The sequence below is a fragment of the Abramis brama genome (genome assembly GCF_963993115.1).
Source record: "Abramis brama genome assembly, chromosome: 16".
Classification (NCBI taxonomy): Eukaryota; Metazoa; Chordata; class Actinopteri; order Cypriniformes; family Leuciscidae; genus Abramis; species Abramis brama.
The window spans coordinates 6,599,613-6,627,114 of record NC_139978.1 but is presented as its reverse complement, the minus strand read 5'-3'; the positions used below and the strand labels follow the sequence as shown (position 1 = coordinate 6,627,114).

At 37.5% G+C, this 27,502-nt stretch overlaps 1 protein-coding gene across 1 annotated transcript in view; it reads right to left on the bottom strand.

Annotated features, from left to right (window-relative positions):
* The window catches only part of bin3 (bridging integrator 3), a 54,848-nt gene that overhangs the window by 14,552 nt on the left and 12,794 nt on the right, over positions 1 to 27,502 (bottom strand). The window contains exons 2-6 of the mRNA XM_084087249.1: positions 25,944 to 25,992; positions 23,606 to 23,646; positions 20,041 to 20,102; positions 17,546 to 17,682; positions 9,129 to 9,169 (exon numbers count right to left, since the gene is read on the bottom strand). Coding sequence (XP_083943375.1) covers positions 9,129 to 9,169; positions 17,546 to 17,682; positions 20,041 to 20,102; positions 23,606 to 23,646; positions 25,944 to 25,992 — 330 coding nt within the window. The remainder of the gene's footprint in view (positions 1 to 9,128; positions 9,170 to 17,545; positions 17,683 to 20,040; positions 20,103 to 23,605; positions 23,647 to 25,943; positions 25,993 to 27,502) is intronic.

Genomic DNA, 27,502 nt, shown 5'->3' with positions numbered 1-27,502 from the left:
AAACAATACACAGGACATAATGTAGGGGCTTTTATACATAGAGATTTCAGAAAAACTGAAGGCTGAATAAATGATTAGTATTCACCTTTTTTAGTATGACGTGCACTAATGATTCATAAAAACAAGAACAGATATTATAAAAGCAAATCAATAGTTATTTAATGTAGTTTTCTAAAAGCCGTTCATTAATTGATGCAGAACTAGTTAAACTGACAAGTTATTAAATAAGGATGCCAAATTAAACACCCTTTTAATATTATAATGTTTTCACTTTGCTTTCTAAAGTCTGGTGATTACTTTATTCTATCGACAGAAATAGGCTTTAACAGTAGAAACATGTACCAAATCTGAATATAGTGTGTGAAAAGTGTTTTATTGTATCATCATAATATAGTTTATCATCTTCAGCTGCTCACTGGGGTTTTTATTCTCTGCAATATTCGTTGTAAAGCTGCTTACTAACAATATTTAAGCGTATTATTTGGGCATTATACAAATTACTTATTACATTATTAGTGCACAGAAAAAGACAGTTAAGCTAATAGAAAGACATTTTTATTTTTGTAAAATTACAATATAAACGCCAGTTATTTCATTTTGAAAACAACATTTTGTCTTATAAAAAAATCACACAATTTTTAAATCACACAATATAAATGGGTCTTTGAAAAAATATAGCCGTCTTTTGTTTTAGGAAGGGGTTCCCTTATAAGGGGATCATGGTATTTTGTGGTCCTTGGTATCAAAACTTTTGAAATCCACTGACTTAGTGGATTAAGATCTGGAATTGTAACCAAAACCTTTCAAATTCAACGTCTGCGAGTGGTGATGGCAAAATCTCTACCTTTGGGTCAGATGAAGAATCAGTCAGATTAGTAAAAGGAAGTGATGAGCTACAGATGGTGAAAGTGAGGGAAGGAGGGAATGAGAGAGAGAGAGAGAGAGAGAGAGAGAGAGAGAGAGAGAGAGAGAGAGAGAGAGAGAGAGAGAGAGAACGGGCTTCACCATGCAGAGCTCTGTTAAGACAAGCCCTAAATTGTTTCCCACAGGAAGTAAAGAAGGGAGCGGCACAATATCACTGTGGAAACGTCATAGGACCCAGCCCCTGCAACCCACGCTCACTCTCTATTTATAAAACACCACCTTGGCCCAATCACTCTCTTCTATCTCTCTTCTTGACATGAAGGTGAAGTATGACAACTGGATTATACATCATGAAACATAATACTAACTTAAAATGGCAAAATCTATCTAAAATAGATTCATAGTGATTATGACCATTTTCGTATATATATAAATTATAAACACCCACTGGAGGTGAGACAGCACCAAAACAGAAAAAAAAAAAAAAAAACATGTAAAAAATTAGATTTAAAGATGGATAAAAGTCCTGCCATTAAACAACTTTCATTATTCTTTCTATTTTATTTTATAAATTTATATTTTCACACTAAATCCAGCATCACCAATGCCAATACTCTATTAAATAGATTTCACTTTTTCTAAATTTCTGGTTATGAAATGAGTTATTATTTAACATTACAGTATACTTAAAAGCCATGATTTTTAATAGGCTCAATAATATTCTAACTTTTAATTTAAGTGAACTTAAATCAATCTTCACATAAACCCATTAAAATAAACCACATTTAGCTGTGCGCTTTAAATATACTAGCTGTTCCTTTTATATATAATTGCATACAGTGTATATAGCAATATAGTGATGTTTCTGTCTCTGTCAATATCAGATCTCTCTCTCGCTAATTTTTTCAACACTAAGTTTTTTTTTTGCACATTAATGTTCACAAGTAAGAAAATTACAAGTTAAAACATTTGGTATCAATATTTTTACATGAGGATCGATCACCTTGACATAACGTATTGCAAGTATTGCAGTATTTCCTTAATTGACGTCATTGGTAGGTGTGGTAAAAAAAAAATATAAAAAAATAATAATAATAATAATTATTATTATTATTATTATTATTATTATTATTAAGGAATAATTTATATGACTAAAATTTAAAGGATTAGTTCATCCATGAAAATTCTGTCATTAATTTCTCACCCTCATATGTTTCCAAACCCATTAGACTCATTTTTCTTTGGAACACAAATGAAGATATTTTAACGAAATCTGAGAGCTTTCTCTAAAAAGATTGTAAAACTAATCCATAGGAATCAAGCAGTTTATTCCAAATTTTCTGAAGAGACTTGATCGCTTTATATGTTGAACAGATTGAACATCAGTTGTGGTAAACGGAAGCTCAAGCATGTTCCCTTGACGTGCGAGAACCAATGAGGTTCATTCTCGTGTTACGCAGCACATTTGAGCTTCTGCAAGAACCAATGAGGTTCATTCTCGTGTTACGCAGCACGTTTGAGCTTCAGCAAGAACCAATGAGGTTCATTCTTGTGTTACGCAGCACATTTGAGCTTCTGCAAGAACCAATGAGGTTCATTCTTGTGTTATGCAGCACGTGTTACGCAGGTTAGAATAAAACCAGATGTTCAGATATTCATATTTCATACAACAAAATATTTTGGGGGCCATGAAAACTTTGTGAAAATGATCAAAAACGCTGGCGGTGGCTGGCAACAGGTGCTGGCGGGGAAAGAGTTAATTGAAGAATTTTCATTTTTTGGGACAACTAACCCTTTAAGTCTGAAATCACTAAAAATATTGACAAATTTCCACTTTTGGGGGAATGATTCCATCCATTTTAAAACCTTCAAATACACATAAACATCTATTTAAGCATGTCAAAAAAAAACCTTGCTATGTGTACTGTGCTAGACAGAGACTTGTTACAGCACTTGTATACTGTTGCCCTCTTGTTGGTCTGATTGTTTCTATTGTTCTCCTAATTTGTAAGTCTGCAAAAATGTTAAATGTGTTGTGTTTTTGTTTTGTGTGTTTTTTTGAGTGTCGTGTCATGTTGTGCGTTTTGTTTCATCTACGCAATGAAAATCAATTGTTTCCAATACTGCGTTGCTTTGGACCACATTGATTTTCATTGTATGGACAAAACAGATGAAACAAAATACCATCTTTTTTTGATCTGCAGAAAAAAAAAAAAGACATTTTAAAACCTTCAAATACACATAAACATCTATTTAAGCATGTCTACACACAATATTAGTAAAATAACAACTTGATCATGTTACGTGGAATTTGCATCTTTTGTCCCGTGAGCGCAGGTTTAGAGCAGGCCTGCTCTGTCTATAATGACAGTTTACGGGTGGTGTTCTTGGAAGTAAGCAATCTAAAAACACTCGCTGTAATCTAGACTAACGGTTCAGACTGGCTAGAGGACGGCCCCGTCTGACTCGGCACAAGCTAAACACAAGGTCACGCGCCCGTCCTGTCTAAAAGCTCTCTTGATGTTTCAATGAAAATCCGCGTGACTGCACACACACTTGCGCTCCACCTCGCCGGTCGGCTGTATAATTTAACACCCGTCTAGTCTGGCTGCGGGTGTGGTGGCCGCTTGACAGAGAATGGCAGAAATAACAGTTGGACGAAGTCACAGTCGCACACACACACATACACACACGAGCCAAACCAGAGTCTGGACGGGATGACCGTGCTCCGGTCAGCGGGACAGTACGTCTGCGCAGGAGTTTAACAAGTTCACTGTGCTGTAGGGTGTAATCTGAATGCCGGGTGCTGCTGTGTCATGCCGGAGAATGCCTATATTATAGATTTTCTATTTCTATAAATCAGAATTGGAAGCTGGTCCACATCTTTGACCAGCCCTGTGTCTCTTTTAAGCATCACAGGAGACTGTAAACAGACCGTATGCTCTCTGCCCATCTCTCTGCTCATCTCTCTGCTGGCATTTAACAATGCAAGGGTGTTTAGGGTGTTTGCTAGGGTGGTTACTTACTGGCCCGAGTCAAAAGAGCCCACCCACGAGTCTCTATGGCATTCTGGTATCTAGCTATGGCTCGGGTCCCTCCTTCAAATGCAAGTTTATTGTATTGTTCCACCCATTTTTCTTATTTGGAAGGTAAAAAACATAAAGGGATAGTGCGGACAAAAATGAAGATTTTGTCATCGTGTAGACCTTACGTGCCAGAGAAACGAGCGCGCAGCCGTCTGTAGAATTGTGTGTTTGAACTTCTGTTTTTGCTGTAGCTCTGGATATTTCTATAACATCGCTGTCAAAGAGTAATTATCAGGTGATTTGGATTAACTTTGTGTAGAGTTAACGAAAGTTATCATGAACATTGTATTGTTTGAATTGGATGTCATAACAAATATGTGTTGTGTTGTGTTGTTCCCTCTCAATTCGAGCCATTTTCAAAAAATGTCACAAAAAAGACATCTTTTTCATCAGCACTTGACCAATTAATACTAACACTTACCTTTTCTATTCTATTCTATACTATACTAAACTTCGTTTAGTTTTTCTGTTTAAAAAAAACCTTGCTATGTGTACTGTGCTAGACAGAGACTTGTTACTGTTGGTCTGATTGTTTCTATTGTTCTCCTAATTTGTAGGTCTGAAAAATGTTAAATGTTTTTGTTTTGTGTGTTTTTTTGAGCGTCGTGTCATGTTGTGCGTTTTGTTTCGTCTACGCAATGAAAATCAATTGTTTCCAATACTGCGTTGTTTAGAACCGCATTGATTTTCATTGTATGGACAAAACAGATGAAACAAAATACCATCTTTTTTTGATCTGCAGAAAAAAGAAATATGACAATTAAAATTTTGGGGTGAATGAATCCTTTTTAAGTCTGATCACTTCGAGAAGTCTCTCCTCAGAGAGTATGATTTGAGGTACTGTATCATCCATGGCTAGCACAAACATTACAGGACAAGTTAAGCAACCAAGCGGAATACTTACTGTTTTTGATTTGAGTAAACCCTTATATATGAGCAATAGTTAGTGGTGTTTGCTTAAGACGGGCATCACTATTACTCTCCATGAGACATATCAGAAGAAAAAAAATAATCCATCTTGTCTTTTGTCAACAAAGACTTCAATGAACCAAGTCAAAACAACCTCCCCCTAATGCATATCGCCCAGCAGATATAATGGAGAGCTACTCGCGCAATTCAAAACTACTGCTGACTTCTGTTAGCGCAGACAAAACACACACTCGCAGCGAGAGGCACGCACTCACCTGGTTTAGAAATGAGTTATCACATTAAGAGATCCGACATCTGTCTGAAGCCATTAGAGTTTCAACAGCTTTTCAGAAGGATCACATTATAAATACTTTCCTCCCATGAACACTGGGAGAACAACGAGAAAGAAACAAGAAACGCTGATCTATTCATGCACTAATGGAATCTCGTCTTTCATGGTATCTGATTAAATGTGTTACGGCTCAGCAGGAAACAAAGACAGTGTGTTTTAAGGATTCCAGTGGAGGCGAGACCGAGACGTAGCGATGGCTAAAAGAATGCGGTTTTGTTTAAAGCTAAACATGAGATTTCTAGCACACTTGATATGGATGCATATTAAGTTCGAAAGTAAAATCTCGGTTTTCTACCTTTATGACACACTGACAACCACCAAAACACACAGGTGGGAAAGAGAAAGCCACATGCCATGATGAATAAAAGTTCATCACAAGTAGCTTTTCCACAAGCTGAGAGAAATATTAACATGCGCAGGTGCAGTGTCATACACACAAATACAAAACACCATCGTTATAACACACACAACACTAAACCTAACAACACAAGATGTAACAAAACCCCAAAGTACATAACTGACAACAACAAAACTAAGATGAACTACATAATTTAATAACTTTTAATAACCTATTTAAATAAAAACAAATCAAATGTTAAGTGTCACAATGCTACAAAATAACAATAATAACATACTGATGGTCCTAAAAACCTATTTATTTCTTTACAGAAAAATATAATTTTCATGATCTGCATCGTAACCCTATTAGGCCTACTGTATCATATTGATCATTACTGTATCAAAACTTTGCTGAAAAACCTGTTGCACACAATCTACACCATGCCTTCTGTCATCTGATTGAAAGTTCATACTTTTTAGTATAATTGTGAACCACGACCTGAAGGGACATGTTTTGCGTGTCTTTCTGCTGTGAAATCTTTACTGATTTTTACAAAGTAAACGTGATTCTTGTCTGGTTTTGAGGAGAAATACGATCTAGATATTTTTCAACAATTGTGAGATTCACTCAAGACTATGTCCACCGTCATTTCCAAGCAGTCATATTTAGAAGTGGTCAGCTGTAAGTTTGCATGTGTATGTGTGAGAGTGTGTATGCTGCTCTGCTGTTTAAAGCCTCTTCTGTGCTCATAGTATTTGTGTGTACATGAGTGTGTGTGTGTGTGTTTCTGGGCTTGAGGCCACGGTAAGAGCCTACACACACGTCCGCCACACACCCACCATCCAGCGGAAATGAGAACCATTCCGTCCTGCCACCAAACACACACACACAACTGCATGTACACTTCACAACACACACCCCACCAGAATGTACTTTCTATCCATCTTCCTATGACTCGTCTCACTGTTTTTGACACACACACACACACACACACACACACACACACACACACACACACACACGACAGCTGTACGGCTTTCAGCAGAGTGGATAGAGACCAAACCCTCTTTGTGGTGAATGGTTAAGTAATAAAAAAACAAATATAATTATTTCTTACATAATTGAACACAAATCCGCACATCCTTTAGGAATGAAAGTAGAGCAAGAACTTCCTCCAAGAATCCTCACACACACACACACACACACACACAGAGGCGTTTGTTAGGAGTGTCTCCTCTTCCTCGTCTCTCGTTAAGGCCTGCTTCCTGTTCCGGCTCCTCCCACGAGAGGACGAGGCATGGAATAGCACTCATGGGGGCGAGAGAGGAGTGGAGGGGCGGACAGCCAAATAAACTTTTCTCCAGACACACTCTTTCATTCAGGACAGACCTGCAGCCGTCAGACCACGTCTCGTATAACGCTCTGCTCTTTTAATGCGCGCAGCTGAGAGGAAGTCTGGCGACCTGAAAGAGAGTCATTAACACACCTTCGACATATTTATTAATTGCGTCAGCCTGGCTGTAGTTGTTTTATGCAATAAACATATCAGTTCCGACTGAAATAGAACAACCGCAGATTTTTTCCACCGAGGACACGCAAATTGATTCCAGGTGTTTAAAGACAATAACATAATCCCAGCCAGCATTCATAACTAACTTAAGATCACGCATATATGGACAGTCTTTGCAACTGTGATTCAAACGGCATAATCTATTCCAGGACAGATGTTCAGTGGAAGATAATGTCTCATTTGGAAAATATTTGATGTTCGACATTCCAATGGAATAAAAAAAAGATTGAAACAATGACAGACAAAACAGCTTTGCTCTGCCTCACTGTCTACTCCCTACATAGGCAGCACACTTCCCAAACGATAGCATACGTGGCAGCAATTTCACACCTGACACAGAACGCTTTATTCATTAGACTTGACACAATGTCCACCAGACGCGAGGTGATGCTGCAACATGCGATAAAAGCGCTCTTTTCCATGTTAATCAGAGTTTCTGTCCAACGAGTGACAAGGGATTCTCCATTTTAGGATGTGTTCACACTTGCAATTCAGTTCTCTTGGTTCTTTTTGTCCAGACCAAAAAAAGATACACTTAGTGCTATGCTGTGTGAACTCAATGCTGTGTGATATTCAACCAGATATTCTTGAGCTTTCTGTCCCTTTTAGGGTCGCATCTTGTGACATCAGGTCCTGTTTTTGGTTCATTAAGATGTCTTTGGTCCATGTTGCATCTAACCACACCTGATCGGTTCGGATCGCAGCGTTCACACTAATTAAACTGAATCACACTAACAGAGCAATCACACCAGAGTTCGTATCAATCTAAACAAACCTGCCAAATGTGAACACACCCTTAGAAACAGTTTCCATTTGTCTAATGTCACTGCTGTAACAACAACAAACTATGACAATAATAATCTCAGGTGCTGATTATGGGCTTTTTTAATGTTGGAAAAATGCAGTCTGAGTTTGTATATCATTTCATGTGCACTTTATAACCATACTGAAAACGACAATGGAAAATTTACCTCAGATCACAAATAAATGAAAGGAAACCAGAAAGTTCAAACTGTGAACTCAAGGGTATTCTATGACAAAGATTGTATCAATCACTCTGTATTTATTAATCATGTTAAAATTATGTAATATTTCTGAATTTGATTGTGTACTTATCCCTTTTCTAGCGAGTTCAGTGAGTTTGCAGAGAGATTCACCCATACACTCTTCTGATTGGTTGTGGTTTTTGATTGATTTTGTCGGATCTCATAGTCGTGTCGCATCTGGTGTGGACAGACTGGAATCTTATCCAGAAACATCTTTTTGCTTATCGCATCTTATCTGGTTAAGACTCAGTGCAACTCAGAACTGAGCCTAGTTTGATGTTCTCGCGTCACTAAGCTAACAATGCCATGCTCTAAAAAGCAAAAACAAATAATAAAAAAATAAGTGCGTTGTGAAGCGTGACATCATGAAGCTCATGTGAGAAGTGACGTCCTCTGCACTTCCGCTTATGTCAACCGATATATCGCCAAGGCCAATATATTGGCTTTTTTTAATTATCACCATCGTTGATAAGGTTTGCTGTTTGTTTGATAAAAGTCGTGCCATCGGCCACCAAAAAAATTATACAGGTCGACCACTATTTATGTCAAGTGTACACTCGACCCTCTTGTGAATGTGTATCCGGCAATGGTTTATAGTTAAATAAGTGTAAAATATTGTTGATGTTTTGACACACGGCTCCGCTTCAGAAGACATTGATTCATCCACTGGAGTCTTATGGATTACCATCATGATGGCTGTATGTGATTTTTGGAGTTTCAACATTCAGTTCATCTATTCACTTGCATTATATGGGCTCACAGAAATGGATTATTTTTCTAAAAATCTTTGTTTGTCTTAATCAGAAGAAGAAAGTCTCATATATCTTGGATGACATTAGGGTGAAAGAGTAAATTATGAGAGAATAATAAAAAAAATAGCCAGTCTAAATAGCCAGTGTCCTAGTTTTCGGAACAGAACCTGCTTGAGAATTTTTCGATAAAAAGCAAAGAGAGCACTCACTTTTTCAAAGGGTCGATGACAGTCTTCTGAATCTGATTGACCTGCATAGACAGAAAAACAAAACAAAAAACAAACACATTAGCTGAAAAAGATGAATCGCTAATAGCTGAATGACGACCATCAAAATAAATTACATTGATCATTACGGTCGAACACAACAAAATCTAAATAAATAACTGACATCCAAAAAACTTCTCAGTGAAGCTAATTGGCAACAGGATATGACATGACCCCCACGTTTAGAAGATCAACAGCTGACGCCCCTTCCCTATCAATGCGGAGCGCGTTCGGCGTTCAAATGAGAAGTATGGAGGAAAAGTTTGTGACGTTGTTTCTTTATTGTGCTCCTGGCCTGAGGAAAGCAGCGAAAAAGACGTGAATATTAATCGAGCAGTGAATACAAAAGGCTGGAATCGTCGAGGGACGGCACATGAAAGCACAGCCCCGACTGGAGTTGAAAACGCTGAAGAGGGTGGGCCGCCGTACAAGATGAAAGTTCTTTGCAAACAAACATTTTTAACAATAACAGTTTATATATTCCCCTCGTTCCTCCATGTGGTGTCAGGGCTGGAGAGGAGAAGAGAAGAGGAGGGGGAGGAAGAGGAGAGCAGGGAAGGGGGGTGTTTGAGTTAAATGGGTGTAAACGAACGTCGCATTGCCGCCTCAAGCCCCAAACCAACAAAGTCTTAAAAGTTGCCACACAATTAAAATCTTAAACTTGCAAAACATCATTTACATTGCAGATCTGAGATGTCAATAGGATGTGGTTGGCTGACAGAATGCTAACCTAACCTGGCAAACACTGCAAGAGGAGAGCAAACAGGGAACGTTAAACCCGAGCACAAGCTGACAGGCCCATCAGAGGGTTGTAGCTTATGGAGCTAATCAACAACTCACTCGCTATTGAGAGCAGAGTCAGTCACTGAGAGCAAATAAAACTCGACCCCAGAACAGAACGATTCATTAAAGACGAGCTAGCCTTCTTTCAAATGACTACTTTAATACACAAAGTCAAAAATAGCCTGAACAAACAAAAAGATAAAACAAAACTAAAATATAAGAGTTCTGAGTGGTGGCAAGACAAAATGCCTTATTAATAATAAATACATAAATAAATGTACTTTCTTTATAAATATTTCTGGTCTTAACATATTATTGTAAACTTAGGGTTAAGTTATAGTTGGACATTAACCCCTAACCTAAGTTTACAGTAATTTGATAAGACCAGAAACATTTATTAAGAAAGTAAATGAATACATTTATTAAGAAAGAAAATAGTAAATTAATAATTATTTATTTATAAATAGGTTTAGGGTTAATGTACAATTACAACTAACCCTAACTATAAATAAATAATTATTAATTGACCCAATTTACGTTCTTATTTCTGGTTGTACACTTAGTTGTAAATCAACCCTAAACCTAACAAACAAACAAATGTTTCTGGTCTTAAAATAAATTATTGTAAATTTAGGATTAGCTGTAGTTGTACATTGACCCTAAAGGGTTAGGATTAACCCCAGAATAAACAAATACAATTTACTTCTTAAATGTATTATTGTAGAACATAAACTTTATTGAAAATCCTAACAAAAAACAAACAAAACAAAACAATCATAAATAAATAAAAATACATTTCCTCATGCTTTTCATTGACACTGTTGTATTCTAGGTAGGAAAGTATACTAACTTTATTAAGACCAAAATTGCTTGGTGTGGTGGAATGGGTGTAAAAACCAATAAATTATTTTAATGCAATAAATATTTAAACAATATCATAGTTTAAAAAAATCTATATTTTTATAATGGATTTTATATTTTCAGGCATTTGAAAAGTAAATGAAAGCATCTCTTTTACTGTAATCGTCGTATTAATAAAACCTAAATAAATAAACGTTGACATCAGTTAGTTTTAATAAAGATCAACCTTCTAAGATGAAGAAACAACCAAATATAGATAAAACATTACATTCAAGTGGATTCATTTCTCAGTTGACAAAGGCGATAGTGCATAGAAATGGAACGGAGAGATACAGTAGATGGTGGGAATGATGGGGAAGTATATCCATATGATGAGAGAACAGCCTGAGGAAAACACTCCAGTGAGAGTGTGTGTGTGTGAATCAGGGGCCAGAGATCAACCGCACACACAATACATAACACCCAAAAATACATACAATGCATACAAAACCCTGGAAAAATCGATATTCCTCCTCACCATCATGGCTGCTAGTTATTAAACATTAAAGTCTCTAGAGCCTTAAAGCTGCTAAAACATGACTTAAAAATACCCGGTGAAGGCCTAAAATGAAGCTACACTTATTATCATAACATTTTCCTGCCTATTTGTATCCACCCCGGGGCAATCCATCTTACCCTCGACTGAGAGCTAAGACAACGGCTTAGTTATCTTTATATAACACAAATATGATTTGCTTGGCTACCGTGACAAAACCTCTCAATCTGAAGAACAGGGGGAGTTTTTGCAGGTTCGCTATGTGATTCATGGAAGTCTTATTAACCATTCAAGCATCCTAAGGAGGGAAATTCACACCAGCACACTGCAAAATGCAGAGCTGAAAAATCAGCTGTGCTAACATCTCTAGTCGCCCACGGATAGAGCGCCGTTCGCCTGCCAAGTGCCCATACAGTAGAGTATGAGAAAACGGTGCTCAGGCGAAGAGGAGAGCGCTGCAGAAAGCATTTGGCTTTGGTGAATCTGACAGAGGGGTCAGCGGAGAGCAAGGATATTTGCATCAGGCTTCAATCTGCTATTTCTGAGATCTGCCGAGCTGCGGATTGCATTACAGCTAGAGGCACTCGTGGTGTATCTCACACGGCATCCACGACGTGTTTGACTGATCAACTATTGTTGGCTTTGATTATCAGCTGACGGCAACCACATTGAAAAAAATATGGAGTAAATTACTGTAAATCTCATCAGGACAACAAAAGAATATATTTGCATTATGTAAATGGGGGATCATGTAGATATAGCTGGATAGATGGATAGATGGATAGATAGATAGATAGATAGATAGATAGATAGATAGATAGATAGATAGATAGATAGATAGATAGATAGATAGATAGATAGATAGATAGATAGATAGATAGATAGATAGATAGAAAGATAAAATAAGGTTTTAGGAACACAAAAGGTACTCATAAAATCATTGTGTTGTAAATCTGAAGTCGCATGATAGCCGAGACTGAAATTGATGTCATTATTCACAGGTAATCTTCCTTTCTAGTGAGCTGTTAACACAAGAACGCTGAATCCGTGAATAAAACTAGAAAGCAAATCAGTCTAATTTGTGAGTATCGATCAGCCAGTTTATTAAAATGACCTGGTTTCATTGGTTGTGGAATTAACAGCTGACTGGAAGAAAGATTATCAGTGAATAACAAATTAAATTTCGGTCTGTTTCTCACACAAAGCTGCAATATAATTTCACTGGACTTGGAAAACAGAGAAAAAGTCAGATTAACTACTTTTAAGGTGATGATGCTGCAATTTTTTGTAGATTATTGGTCACTATGAACCAGGAATTTATTTATTTTTTGGCACAGAAGAAAGTTGTGTGGGTTTGGATTTGCATGAAGGATAAAAGTCAATGACAACAGCATTTTCCTTTTTAGGCAAACTTACCCTCTCAAGACCCCACACCAAGACATCTGAATGATTGACAAGACATGCTAATGCATTGGGTAACATATCTGATCTTAGAACAGATAAAAGGTGTGATGCATAAAAAAAATAAATAAAAAAAAACCCAGTGTATTTCCCCTAAAAGTCATAATCAGCCTACAATGTTCTACAGTAAAAGTCTGAAAATAGTAAATAACTGAGCTTTGAATGGTCAGCAGAATGTGTCAAAGTAGAAATCGTGCATCATGTTATAATGCTTGCTTTGAGCATCATGTCATACCTCGGCTTGGCGTTTCACCCCATAGAGCTCAATGCATTGGGAGTGTTGGCGCGAGTCACGTGAAGGACCCAGTTTCCAGGGCGGAGGTTGTAGGCGATAGACCAGAGAAGACGAGCGCTACTCTTCTGACATGCAGTCAGTGCTGAGCGTATCGCTTAAGGGCTCTTAACCACTTTCAAAAGAAAGGACTGACTCCAATGTGGGGAAATGAGAGGAGAAAAAGACAACGATCAGCATCAGCAGGAAACAGAAGATAGCAAAGCAGAGATGGGACTCATTTGAAGATGCATGTGCACGCTGAGTGTGGAAGGGCGTGGGGTCTGCTGTGAGAAAAACTTACTCATACCCAATCTGCTGGAGGGAAGACAGAACGTACTTCTGCCAAAGTCAGAAACGCAACTATTTTTCTCGGCCAAAAGTAGAAAATAAACACGGGTTAGAAGGTGTTGCAAGGCAGAAATGAAGTTGGTCTATGGTTCATTTTTGAGATGTTATACATAAACATTAACCAACTTTGCTTCATATTGTCATATGGATGGCAATTGGGAAGACAAACAAAATGAGTTATTTGGGGGGAGGAGGATTGCACAGGTATTTTAAATATATACAGTCACATTAGCGAAATGTTGGTGAAATTTTGTAGGCAAAAAAGGTTCACTGGTTCAGGGTTCAATGTATGAAGCACAGCTCACACCAAAGTCAAATTCGTGTGTACAACTTGAACCCATTGCAAGATCTGGCTGGGGAAATCATTCGGCCTAACCCTCATGCAAAATTACATTGATTATTTCACTGTGAACATTTGCACACAACAGTAAATGTGACTGCACCTTAAGATTCATTGTTCTAGTCTTGCTGTTTTTAAGCTTCTCACGCCATGAGCGCTGCGGTAAACTCTGGGTCAAGTTAAGAACAATCTCTGAGGGTGGTTTGAAATAGTCTGTAATCATTTGGATGGATAACCAAAGTTTGTAAGTTTAAACACATAAAATGCTTGAGTCATCACCACTGTCCCCTTAAACATATGACACTTAACCCTGGATGTTCTTAAATGGGTCCTATTATGCCATTTTACGAAGTCTTGACTTTGTTTTTGGGGTGTACTAGAATATGCTTTATTGTTCAAAAAACACATTATTTTCACATATTTAACATTATTACAGCTCCACTCTTCCCAGTCTGGGGCGAACGCGCCGCTTCGTTCCGGTTTCGATAAAGCCCCTCCTTCCGAAACACAAAATGTGCTGTGATTGGTTAGCTGGCCCAGTGTGCTGTGATTGGCAGCGCATGTTCCAGAAATGTCCCGCCCCTTACCATAACCACGAGCTCTACTCAGATGCAAATATTAAGGATGTGTAAATTTCAAACTAATTCAAGCCTGCTTCAGAATTAAAAATGTTAACAAACAAGAGGATCGTCCAGAACGGATTTCATAAGCATGGATTTCATAAGCATGGATTTCACAAGCATGGATTTCACAGGACGCTTCAGAGTGCTATGTTTTTTATTTATTTATAATTTTCTTGTACATTTTAGATGCGACGTTATACACCATTTAATCATAATATTTGTCAGAAAACTATGGTTATACAAAGAGTACTGTAATGTAACCGACTACTGCAGCAAGCCTAACTATGTCCCTTTAGAGGCTCCTTAGAATGCGTTATGAATTTTCCGTGCATTTCCGAATTCGGATTTAGGCTTCGGGCACATCACTAGTTGAGGGAGTGTAAATGTGAGCTTTTGGGGATGTGTGTGGAAATTTTTTAAATGTTTTGTCTAATTTGATCATGCTTTTAGTTACCAATACAAGTGCAGTACACACAAACATATTTTACCATAATGAAATCCAATCTGCAGAATTCCACTGATTGCCCCCCCACAATTAGTACAGAAATATGGAAAGATAAAAAGTGTACAGATTCTGTGTGGGCCTAGAGGTGAGTGAGCCAGATCTAGTGGCGGCAATATACGCTTAAAACATAAACATGTCTCACATTCACTTGCTTATTATGCAAATAAGTATCACTGCCTAATAAGAAGCAGCTTACAAAGCCCAAATACTTCTGGTCGAAGTGGGGGCGGAGCATATGATATTTAAAGATGGTAAAAAGTAACTTTTTCCTAATTAAAAAGTTTTAGCCCCAATGAAATGAATAAGGAAAAAGTTAACTTACATGAGATTACAGTCATATCATATATTTTACATGGAGCGGGTCGCCTCATGGAGCATACATTTTGAGATCAGCTGAATATTAATCGGTACTGGACACTTTCGTTAATGAAATAAACATCATAGCTGACTGCAAATACTGAGACAACCGTATCGATAACTGAAAATATGTGTGTGTGATGCTGCATTCACATAACTAGGTGTCAGTATAAACCTAATACATATTGGCCAACACAATGTGAACAAAAATAATAATGAGCGCACCAAAGCGGTCATTGGCTGTATCTGATTAAGGTGTTTGATTAAGGTGTTAAACTCTGCTGGAAAACGGCCCTCCAGGATCATAGTTCAAAAGGTCTGATATGGTATTTGAGGATATTTCACAGCTGTGATTATTGGTTGGTCAGACTTTGTGCTGAGAGCCAGATCAGCACTAGCCTGTCCCAAAAAAACTAAAACAAACAATGGAAAAACGCCACAAACCCACGACTGGCATTTCCACCTCAGGCTAAAATAAAATAAAATAAAACAGTCAGCTGAACCAAGCACTTATTAGCCATCAAAATGGCAGATTTCAAAATACATTCTGAGATAAATGGGAATGACAAGATATACAAAGCATTTATAATTTAACAATTCTTTTCATAAGATTCATAATTCAGATTTTTTCAATTCAATAATTGAATAATAATAATAATTTCAATAATTCATTTTTTAACTGATCTTATCGGCTATCCTAAGCCCGATCCTTTATTTTCCGTCAACAGTCATGCAGGTGTCGTGTAGAAGGTGACTGTATGCACCTTCAAGTGGGTTTGCCACAGTGTTGCCAAGTCCGTGGTTTTCCCGCAAAACTGGGCTACTTTTAAGTTGTTTTTTTAATAATCTTTTTTTCCACGGGTTGATTTCCACCCCCGTACGTACGATTCCAGCGCTCCAACCCCCCAAAACACCCCCCAGATGAACAAATTCAGTGGAGAATTTGGCCTCCCGATGGAGAAAATCGCATTGGGCTATTTTTGGGCTACTTTTGCTGCACAGACCTGGCAACCCTGGTTTGCCAACCGCCATTAAAAGGAAAAGAAGAAGCTCAAATATGCATGACACATTAGAACCAGTGTTGTTTGTTGTAGCGTGCCACACACGCACACTCGAGCTTCTATGTTAAGCATGTTTGATGGGTACTTTTAGTCTGGCTATCACCAGACCAAGCTCAATCTTTTAAGATTGAACATTAGTCTGGGGAGTCTGCTCTGTATTTTCTACTGCAGAAGAGGTGTGATCAAGGGTCATAGCTCAAATGATGTCCTTCAACCAATCAGACCAACGATCCAGGTGACGTACTTTTGCAGTGAAAAACTCCAGGCAGGAAACGTGTCAACAAACGTGTTGGTTTGGAGCATTGATCAGCGGTTTGCAGAAGCACCAATGGTATCCAGCGATTTTTGCAGGTTGTGCAAAAAAAAAAAAAACATGAACGTGAGTGGTATTTACACCCACTCGAGCGATTTGTTTGCTAAACTAAAGAAGCCATTGAGCATCGTCGAGAGGTTAAAAGAAATTGGATTGGATTAAACTCGCCAATAACGTGCCAGATGAATAAGCCAGTTTGTGATTGGTCCCCGCAAATTTGTAACGGAATCAGGATAGAAGAATGTACAGGTTTCCAGCCTGAGCTGCAGGGCGAAATCAAATCGCTGGCAGATCGGGCTGGGTTTACCCAGTCTAGGGTACTTTTGTATCACTCAAAAGTAATTTATTTACGGTTTATTTTTATCTCCAATCAGACTGTCTGAACCGTTTTTGCCATAACACGTTGCTATGGGTTGCTTCGGACTGACAGACTGGCATTCTGGCACCGCAAGCTTCAAATGCTTTCTAATCATATCCATATATTTTTTTCAATTTCTCTGCTTATTGTACATATAAAATGCTAAAGTTTATATCAGTAGTCCCATATTCATAATTGACCACACAGTCTATTTAAAAGCTCTACCACTGTAGCAGATGTTTGCATCTACCACTGTCTTATAAATAATGCAGGCCTATAAATATAATTACTGTAACAATTGTTATGTTGGATTTACTCTGTACTGATAGATGCCCCCCCTTTTTTCATCTGAGCCCCTACCCCTGTATACAGTGGATTGATTTTAATAACTTTAATGTACTTGAAGTGTGCACCAAGCACTAGGAAAATACAAGTATCGGATCAGGACTTGGTATTGGCAGATACTCAATATTAAATGACTCGGATCGGGGGCACAAAAATCTTGATCGGGAAACACTGTTCTTTTTCAATGAAATCTCACCTTCTCCTGATTGAACGCATCCATTCTCTTCATGGCTGTATCCAGAGCGTTCATGGATTCAAGGAAAGCCTGATCCTGCTCACACAACGGATTACCCAACAAGTCCCCTGAGATCTTCACTCCTGCTTTAGACATTGCTGGAAAACAAACAAAACCAGTTAGCATTTATCCTAAAAACAAAAGGAATGGCCACAACAGCAGAAAAAAAAATGTCTGAACGGTCCATTTTCCCCCCATCGGCGGGACTTCATGTCATCTACAAACAGAATAATAATTACTGGTTTAAAAAGATCAGCAGTCACCATCTGCAAAGGTGGCAAGTACTTAAGAGTGCTAAGTGGTTTTAAACATTCAAACATATGGCAAAATGGGACTCTTGTTTATTTGTGCACTAAACCATAAATAACATAATATAATATAATGATGATGCTATTATTGTCATTGTCATATTATTGTATATATTAATATATCATCATAATATCATTATTATCATTATAATGATTATTTTTATGTTTACAAAATGAATGTGTATCATAGTTCTCAAATTTAAAATGGAAGACATCCATATTCATCATACAGGGACCAAAATGAAGAAACTTTCCCCTTCTTTCTTGACTTTGCCCCAATTATCTGAAGTAAATCAAGTCTTTCCTGTGTTTTGGCTGTGGGGTGTCAAGGGCTGGATGTTTTATCTGGCTTCCTGCCTCGTGTGCGTCTGATCTGGATTGACGCTGACGTGCTCATCTGATCAGCATTCTGATTTTAAGCAGCTCTGGCAAAGAAGGCGACGGACTGTAATTGGCGTTGGCACTATTGAGGCATCACTACACGATCAGAGCTCTTTAGTGAATATTCATCATCTGTCAACTCTCTAACGACCCCTTCCAACCTGCATGGAACAAAGTTGTGGAGCAGCGCTGGAAATCTTTGTTCTTTTTGTTCTGTTTTGCCTGGCATCTTACAGATTCGAAATATCTCTGACCTGCCGATACACATGGGAAGCATTTCAATATACTTCTGTTAACTAATAGACAAAAGGTCCATGTCTGTTGATACGTGCACATACACCGCTGATGTGCCTCCATGAGGTGAAGGACTGATGAAGCAAGTGCAACTGAGCTGTGTGGCACACATTATGTGTGGCACGTTACTCACTGTAACCTGACAAATGAGTTTTCTTTATAGGACAAAAATGAAAAGAGAGAAAATTGTCCTCATGCTTTATTTCCATCTGATTGACATTCAGCAAAATGTGGTTCCTTGTCATAGCTAGGCCTGCACAGAGTTGGAATTCAACAGAAAACTTTAAGTTCCATTAAAATTCTGTGGAAATCGGCATTCACCTCTTGACCTTTACATGTTCATTATTAAACATGTCGACACGTTCCAAGTAATGTTTGAGGTTCAAAACAGGCATTTGTGGCATTATACCTGCCTGATTCATTCAGAAACACTCAAATTGTTTCCAAAGTATAGCCTCGGGTTTAAACATTACACAAGTCTGTATGAGACAAGGCCTTGACTATGTAAAGTTTCATTGTCATGACAACATAAATGATAAAACCGGTAAACCTGGTAACTTTCACACAATATGCAGTGATACCGGAAAGCACTGTTTACTCCACACACACACACACACACACACACACACACACACACACACACACACACACACACACACACACACACACACACACGGAATTAAAGGCTGGAATACACTGCAAAACGTTTGCCCGGATTTGCAGTCTGGACGTTAGTTAGCAGAAATCAGAAATTCATAGTGTGTGATGGGAACAGACTCTGATTATTTAGCTTTAGACTATGATTCCATCCAGTCAGAGGATATTAATCATGTCTGATATTTTGAGCTGATTATAGAACACATATTGATATCATTTGTCATTAATCTCCTAGCAACAATGTGCACATTTTCATTTGAGTTTCTTGTGTTTGAAATGACTTGAAAGTCTAGAAGTTTGTGATCCTCAGTCGTTAAGTGTATGATGTCCAGTTTCTCCAGACGCTAATCTAAATAGAAAAATGTGGATTTTCTTTTTACACAGGGTATCTGCAGTGTGTTTAATATCAAACTGAAGACTGTTTAAGACCTGCACAAATAAAAATACTACCATATGTCTCTACAGTCAAACCCGTACAATTTCAATCTGGGTTTACTGAATCCAAGACATCCCTTTAATAATGCTATCAGTTGACCCAAAGTGCTCAGCTCCGTAATACATCTTTTAAAAAATTTAATTAATGTTCACAGAATTCTACAAATATGTGTCAATATCAGAGCAGAAAATACAAAAGTGAAATAGATGACGGTTCAGTGCAAGTCTACTGTTGATGCAAGCTTATATTGACTTTAAAATTGAACACAATGGTAAGATTTCCTTTCTTTATGACCAGTAAAAGCAATTATATCAGAGTGGAGAGGAGTTATATTTAGATAAATCAACATTAGCAAACAGGGAATCATCACAATCACAAACCTAAATCAGCCTCTGTGCTTTTCTTCATGTCTTTATGCAGTTTCTTTGTCTGTTCTTCCAACCTAAAAAAAGGGAGGAGAGGGGTTCAATAAAAAGTTTTTTTTCTTCCATTTTTAAGAAAATTCAGCAAGAACACATTGGTCAAAAGTAAGTGTGTGTGTGTGTGTGTGTGTTTGCTTGGTGAACACTACATTATAGGGACAAGATGGGTAGGTTTAGTGTAAGGGAAGAGAATACAGTTTGTACAGAATAAAAATCATTAATGTTCATGCAAAGTCCCCATAAAACATGAAAACAAATGAAAATTTACACATATATACATAGATATATACAAACACATTATATATGTATATATATATATATATATATATATATATATATTTACATATGTACACACACACAATTATACATACATACATGCATACATACATACACACATACATACACACACAACCATTCAAAAGTATATTTATTTATTACGAGTGCTTGCCTGTACAAAACTAAGGTGTAACAGTCAAGTCGCAGTGATATTCTAGTTTAAGATGTTCACATCCCTTCTTCAACATAAGCCTAAGGGGCTTTATAAAGCACATAAGCAGCACATCTCTCCTTGACAAAAAGCACAAATGAAGTTATTTTAGGAATCATTTAGGTGTATCTGCAGCAGAAATGATCACCACTATCTGCTGAAAACACTTAGCAGTGAACCATTTCTATTCGCGACTGTCATCTGATCATATTACAGTAGTAAATGCTCATATCATACTTAAATCAGAGATAAAACAAGCGGATCTATTTTAAATCCGCTCATCTGTGAGTATCCATTCATGTTTCTGTAGAACAGCAACATTTCCTGAGAGGCAGAAGAGATCATTCACAGGGTCTTTCACAGTGTTGATCCATTCACACCCGCTGGGGGTGTTAACAACTGCAATTACCGCACTATAGCATCCGACTCGCGCTCGCATGAGTGTGTGTTTGCGGCGGTGATGGGGGAGCTGTTCATTATAATCAATTAGATGGAAAATTAGACACGGACTGGGGGACTCCCCTGAGGCACCTCACACTGCACTTATTACAGCAATTAAGCAAACCGGAGAACAGGGGAAACGTTTCTGAAATTGCAATTTTTTTTATTTATTTTTTGGCTCTACAAAGAAAATGAAGGTGGACAAAAAAATTGTGGGAAAGTATATCACCTTTATAACAGGATGCTGAAAAAATGAAAAAAAAAAAAAAATTGAAGAGATAAAGAGGAGGAGGAGGTGGGAATCATGGTTAACTGGCAAGAAATGAAAAGAAAGACTCTTAACAAGACGAGATAAAGGGGCCATTACGGTAGGTGCTAATAGAGTAGCATTGGCCCAGCTGCTCCAGACGGCTGTCATGCGAACACGCTAGCAGCACGCCTCCTTCTAACATGTGAATGGCATTTAGAGTTAGCGCAGGTTACAAGCCAACACATTAGCACCAAACCCCCACATTCTGACGAATGAATACGGGGGGTAGACGGAGGAGAAAAGATAACGCAAGTCCTACTGGCACAAAGTGTGGATTTTCATGCCAAAATGTGCGGCGACAACTTAATAAAGAAGGTGAGCCCCTAATTTTACTATAGTAAAGGATATTTTTAGGCTCAAACCATTAGGTTTTTAACCTAAAAATAAAAACTCTGTCATTGTTTACTCAGCATCATGTCGTTCTAAACCCATAAGACTTGCGTTCATTTTCGAAAGACAAATTAACATTTTTAATGAACCATGAGTTTTTTGCCCATCAACTGAAAGTCCATCTACCCAAAATTGTAATGCTCCAAAAAGCTAATAAACACACCGTAAAATGAATCCATATGAATCAATGAATGAACACAAAGAAAACATAATATGGCGTTGAAAAATGTAGAAAATAAACTACTTTTATGCATTCGGAGGCCCGTTTCACAGTTTTTATTTAATTTATTGTATGGGTAGGGTAAGGTAAGGTTTAGGGTTGTGGTGAGGTTTTAGCTATAATTACCATAGGTCTGTATTTGATTGTATAATTTATTTTATGTTTCACTAATAGCTGTTATTTCATACTTCATGAGATTCGAAAGCAATATAACTTAGCCTTACAAACATTTCATACATAAAACATAAAATAAATGTACTTGAAAAGATCCACACTAGTTTATCTGCAGGAGGCGGAACTGAAATCTTTGGTCTTCCGTTTATTGTAATTGCATGGAAAACTGCAACCAGCACAAACTACGAAATTGTTCCATAGAATAAAGATGATACAGGTTTGGAAAGACATGAGGGTTATTGCATGATGACAGAAAGAATATTCATTTTTAAAACTAAATCTGATGACGAAACGTATGTAGTGCTCTGGGAAGTGCACCCCCCAAAAAGAGGACCACAAAAGAGTTTCACGAAGACAACGGGCATCACATTCTCTGGGTGTGTTTTGTTGCGTAATGTGAGGTATTCTGATAGCAATCAAACCAAAGGAGCGGCCCTCTCAGACAAGAGCTCAGGCCCCTACATGTCCGTGCCCACACCACAAGTGCTTGTGTATAAGTGATATATGGTTTATAACTCTTTGTACTGACTGAGACTCCACCTACACAAACGAAACTAAGGCGACATGGTTAGGTGAGGCGCTAGTAAGCACATACATCTCTGCAGACGACCTCCAACCTGATTCAACAAGAAAAGGGATATGATAAGCATGCAAAACAAAGCTGTGAAAAAAAAGTTTACTCCTTAAATTGCTCCATACTGGGGTGAATATCACAAAAATATGTCCAGATCTCATTGAACCCCCACAAATTTATATAATTAATTATAGACACATAGGCATTATTTGATTCTTATGAATTAAACACTCAAATTCAGATTACCATGTTTCATACATTTTCAGTTTTTACAATTCTTTATTGTAATTTTTTGTAACTTTATGGATATTAATGTTAATTTAAAAAATAATTTTAAAAATAGTCTTAAAATAGGCTTTAATTTCTTCACTAAAAATATTTGTCTTCTTTAATTTTGGGATGAAAAATTGAGAGGTTTTGTGAGATTTACCCCTTCACATTAATCAGAATTACATGATTACATGGTCTATACAGTCTGGCCAGGAAAGTCACTGTAGATACAGGTCTATGCATGAAAATACATATGGATTAAGGCTGGAGGCATTTTCGTCAGCCTCTCGTTTAGAGCACTGAGAACGCTGTAAGCATACTTTCATTGTGTCATATACAAGAATCACTTATCTTCTGTCATGATTGGGGAGAAACAAATAATGCTTCAGGGTCTCGTCACCAATGTAGCAATCCTTTGGAAAACCTAGACTGGCGCCATGGTTTTGATCAAATCAAAAGGTTTCAGATCCAATGTCGATCTATTTTTAAAATCGGCGTACTACTTTTGTTCGTTCTTGTTGGGAAAACATATATATATATATATGAGTGCTTGCTGCACTCTAGCTAATGATACTCTGAAACATTCAAAGCTCTGTGGGCAACAGAACACATCGAATAAAAATAAAAACAAAAACAACATCGGACATGTCAACTTACTTTTGGAGCTTCTCATATTCCCGCTCAAAGTCCCTTTCAACCTGTGGAGAACATGTAGAGAGATATGAGAGTGGAACGAGAAGAATGGATAGAAAGATCTCTTTAAAAGAAGTGTGTGGGCAAACTAGTGCTCTAGTTTTATACAAGCTCTCTTGGGTGTGTAATCACAAAAACAGGATTTGCATGCTTGCAGAACCTAAAAGTAAGACAAGAGAATAAAGCCAATAGATGTATGCAAGAAGAAAAAAGTGAGTTGGATATCAGTTTGGGACCTTTTAGCTATTAGGCGAGATGTCTGAAGAACGCCAACGAGATCAAATAAATAAAAAAAAGATTAAGAAAACAGAACAAACTAAATCTTTCATTTGGAAATCAGCAGTTTCAGGAGGTCCTGTAATTATTGCAGTGCCCTTCTGTTGCCACATTAGTTTGTGTCCATGCCACCCTACCGCTGTGTGTAGGGGGTTAATGATGCCATAATTGCAGCAGTAGGGGTTCCTGTCCTGTGGTTCGGTGGGCAAAGTCTGTAAATAAACAATACTTGGGAAGGCAGGCAGTCGGGACCCCGTTTAGAGCCGCGTGTCCGGCCTGTGGCCTGCCCACTCATGGGTGACCATGGAAGTGTGGTGTAACAGGAAAGGAGGCGAGTTAGGGAATGAGGTGATGAGGAAAAAAAAAAAAAAGAAAAAAGATGTTGATTGACCTCTCAAAAATGAGGAAGAGATCAGGACGCCCACTTACGGACACAAAAGCGTACGGTGTCCACAACAGAGAAGCACTTATGAACTCACAGTTGATCTATTCAAACAATGACTCAAACTCTAACCACAGCACTGGAGTCAAATGGACTAGAAAACTAGACCTCTGCATTTGCGGAAGAAAATGTGAGTGGCACGTGCCTGAGAAAACTGGTCGACGCGATGCTACAGTGTTGCGGGGTGTTTGCATACTGGCCCCAGTCAAAGGATCACACCCCATAGGGATGCACGATATTGGGAAAAACTGGACAAAAAAAGATCAATATCAATCATATCAATTGATATGAAAACAATTTCCCCAGATGAACTGAATAGCTCTATTCTGGAAAGAATTAGTCATTCTAGAATGATTGGGGTGATTTTGTAGCGAGTTAATCTGCATAAAAATAATAAATAAATTACAAGCAGAGATAAATACAATAGAACAAAGATACAAATAAAATAAACAGTGATTTATGTTTTTCCGGTAAGTAATTCATCATGACAGTATTCAGATACAGAAATTGAATAATCAAATGTAAAATAACATTGCATAGTCTTCACTGTATTTAATCTTTGTTAAGTTTTATTGTATTATTAAAATAAATGACAGACAGCAGTGGGAATTTTAGGCTGCCGTCACTTTAAGAGCTGATGCACGGATCCAATGATACACATCCACTTTCTTTCTCAACTGTTTATGTTCACGCGAGTGTGTTTATGAGGATACTATCCGAGATGGGCATTTTGACATAATTTTGCGTGCATGTGTCCATTCAAGCACAAAAAGACGAAACCATAAGGCTAAAACCATATATCGTGCAGCCCTAACCTCAAGTCTCCATGATATTCTGGTCTCTAGATATAGCAAACACTATAAAGTGCAACAGTCTGGAAGCAAAAAAATAATAATAATAAGGAAAAATACTTCCAGAACCAAAGCTGGAGTTAAAAAAAAAAAAATAGATCAAAGCACAGTTGCATTATATCCTCCTTATTTCGCTGTGAATGCAGAACACAGTGCAGTAAAAGGTAAAACTATTCGAGCTACAAATCTGTTTTTATTATTAAAACAATACATTAAAATAATATGATAGGAATACCAGTTTACATCTAAAAAGCTCTTTTGTAGAGCTAATAATCAACCAAGCAGTTGACACCGGAAGCGATGCACATTCAAGTTACTAAAGACTGTCTGCTCTTGTGTTAAAAATTAAAAAAGGTCCCCCAATATACATTCTACTGACTATAATGACTAAACGTGTCAATTTATTCTACTAACCCTAACCTAATAGTCTACTAATACTTAATGAGTTAGTTGACACGTAGCTGCAAAGTTACTTGTAGTTAGTTGTGGACCTAAAGTGGACCATCAAAACAAAGCGTAACCTTAGACACTATTCCATTTTGTTTTTGAATTGTTTTAAATTTTTAATATAAATGAATAGCAAATTATAGGAGGCAAATATTGTGTAAAATAAATATTAATATTATTGTGTTTGAAAACAGTCATTATTTTTGCAATTCCATTTTGTGGCACAGAAATCACAGAAAACAGCAAACATGGGAAAAAGAACAGGACAATCCTGCGGATTTCTTACCGTTTTTGAAACAATCTGTTTCCTTGGTTGTCCGATTTTGAATGGAATCCTAGGAAAACAGAAATGCATAATTATAAGATAGATTACAGTTAAACTCACCTTAAGAATAAAGATACATTTCATTTTTTAACATTATTTAACATTTATAATATTAAATTCCATCATAGTTATACTCAGTCCATTTTTACATTTCAAAGAAAGGCTGATTTTTATGACTAAAAACAAAACCCCTATTTAGGTTGTCATAAGGTCATAGTATTTCATAGACAATGTTTAGGTTCACTATGAAAACCCCAAGGGCAAATCAAATCTTCTCATATGGGCCACATAAATCCATCAAAGGCGGATGTGCATAATTAGAAGTGGCTGTCGCCGCTGCCACAAGTCTTCCTGTGGTCTGCCTTATTACTACATGTGCACATCTCACACACGTGCACTTTCCTGATTTCTGCTACTGCAGACGGGACATTCACTCGAGCCAGTGCAGACTCAGGTGTTCACAGGATGCAGTCTCACACACACACACATACACATACACACACAAACTGTGCCATGGTGGAATCATTGGCAAACTCACACATATGCCACACACATGACAGCAAATGACTAGCAACCACAGGACACCTTCAAACATGAACCCTAATAATGAGTTCACAGTTCTCCATGGATCGTAAGAGCTCCAGTTCCATTGTGACTCTACTATTTATAATGCCCAAATGTTCTGAATTTCTTTCTGAAATTACTTTAAATTTAATTTAAGTTTCATACGCCTTCAGAATAACACAAAACATGATAACAGTTCTCTTTTGATTTCGGGCTGATGAAAGCTAAAGATTTGTTGAGAACCACAACCAATTCAGTCAGTCATTAGACCGATTCAAACATGCGAGTTCAAGACTGATTTCTTGAGTCAACAATCATTCATTCACTACTCTGGTTGTGCTTCATATTTGTTTTTCTCTGCAACTATAGGGAGAACAAAGCATTTGCAAGAAATATCATCTCTATTATTTTGGGGTGTCCAATCTTACTCTCTCCTCATTTTAAATTCTGCAAGAACAACCTGGCCAGACAAATTGATTTTGCCGTGGTACTGCAGATTTGAACATTTAGTCCACATTAGGGGAATAAATCAGATTTTCACGAACGGTTACTGACAATGAATCTCATAAAAATATTTTGCGTACAGTAGAGCTGCATGATTAATCTTTGACAAGTAAGATCACAGGAGAACATTCAAATCGAATTCACCTTTTGAAATGAACTTGATGCTTCAAATAAAGATTGTATCAATTACATTATTACACCAGTAGATGGCAACAAGTGACTGTTAAAAATATGTCAATGAATAATTCATTCTGATTCATCCAGTAATTAAACAAGGGAAGTCTTTATGAGTGAGTCATTGAATCATTCATTCAGACTAATTTAAAAAATAATAATTCAAATTTATTAAAGGAGAGGCTAGCAATAGCGAGCTAGCTTTGAAAGCATAATATCCCACCATCCCTTCAGAGCGTCTCCAAAGTCACGACTCCTACAAAACACGAACGCGTACA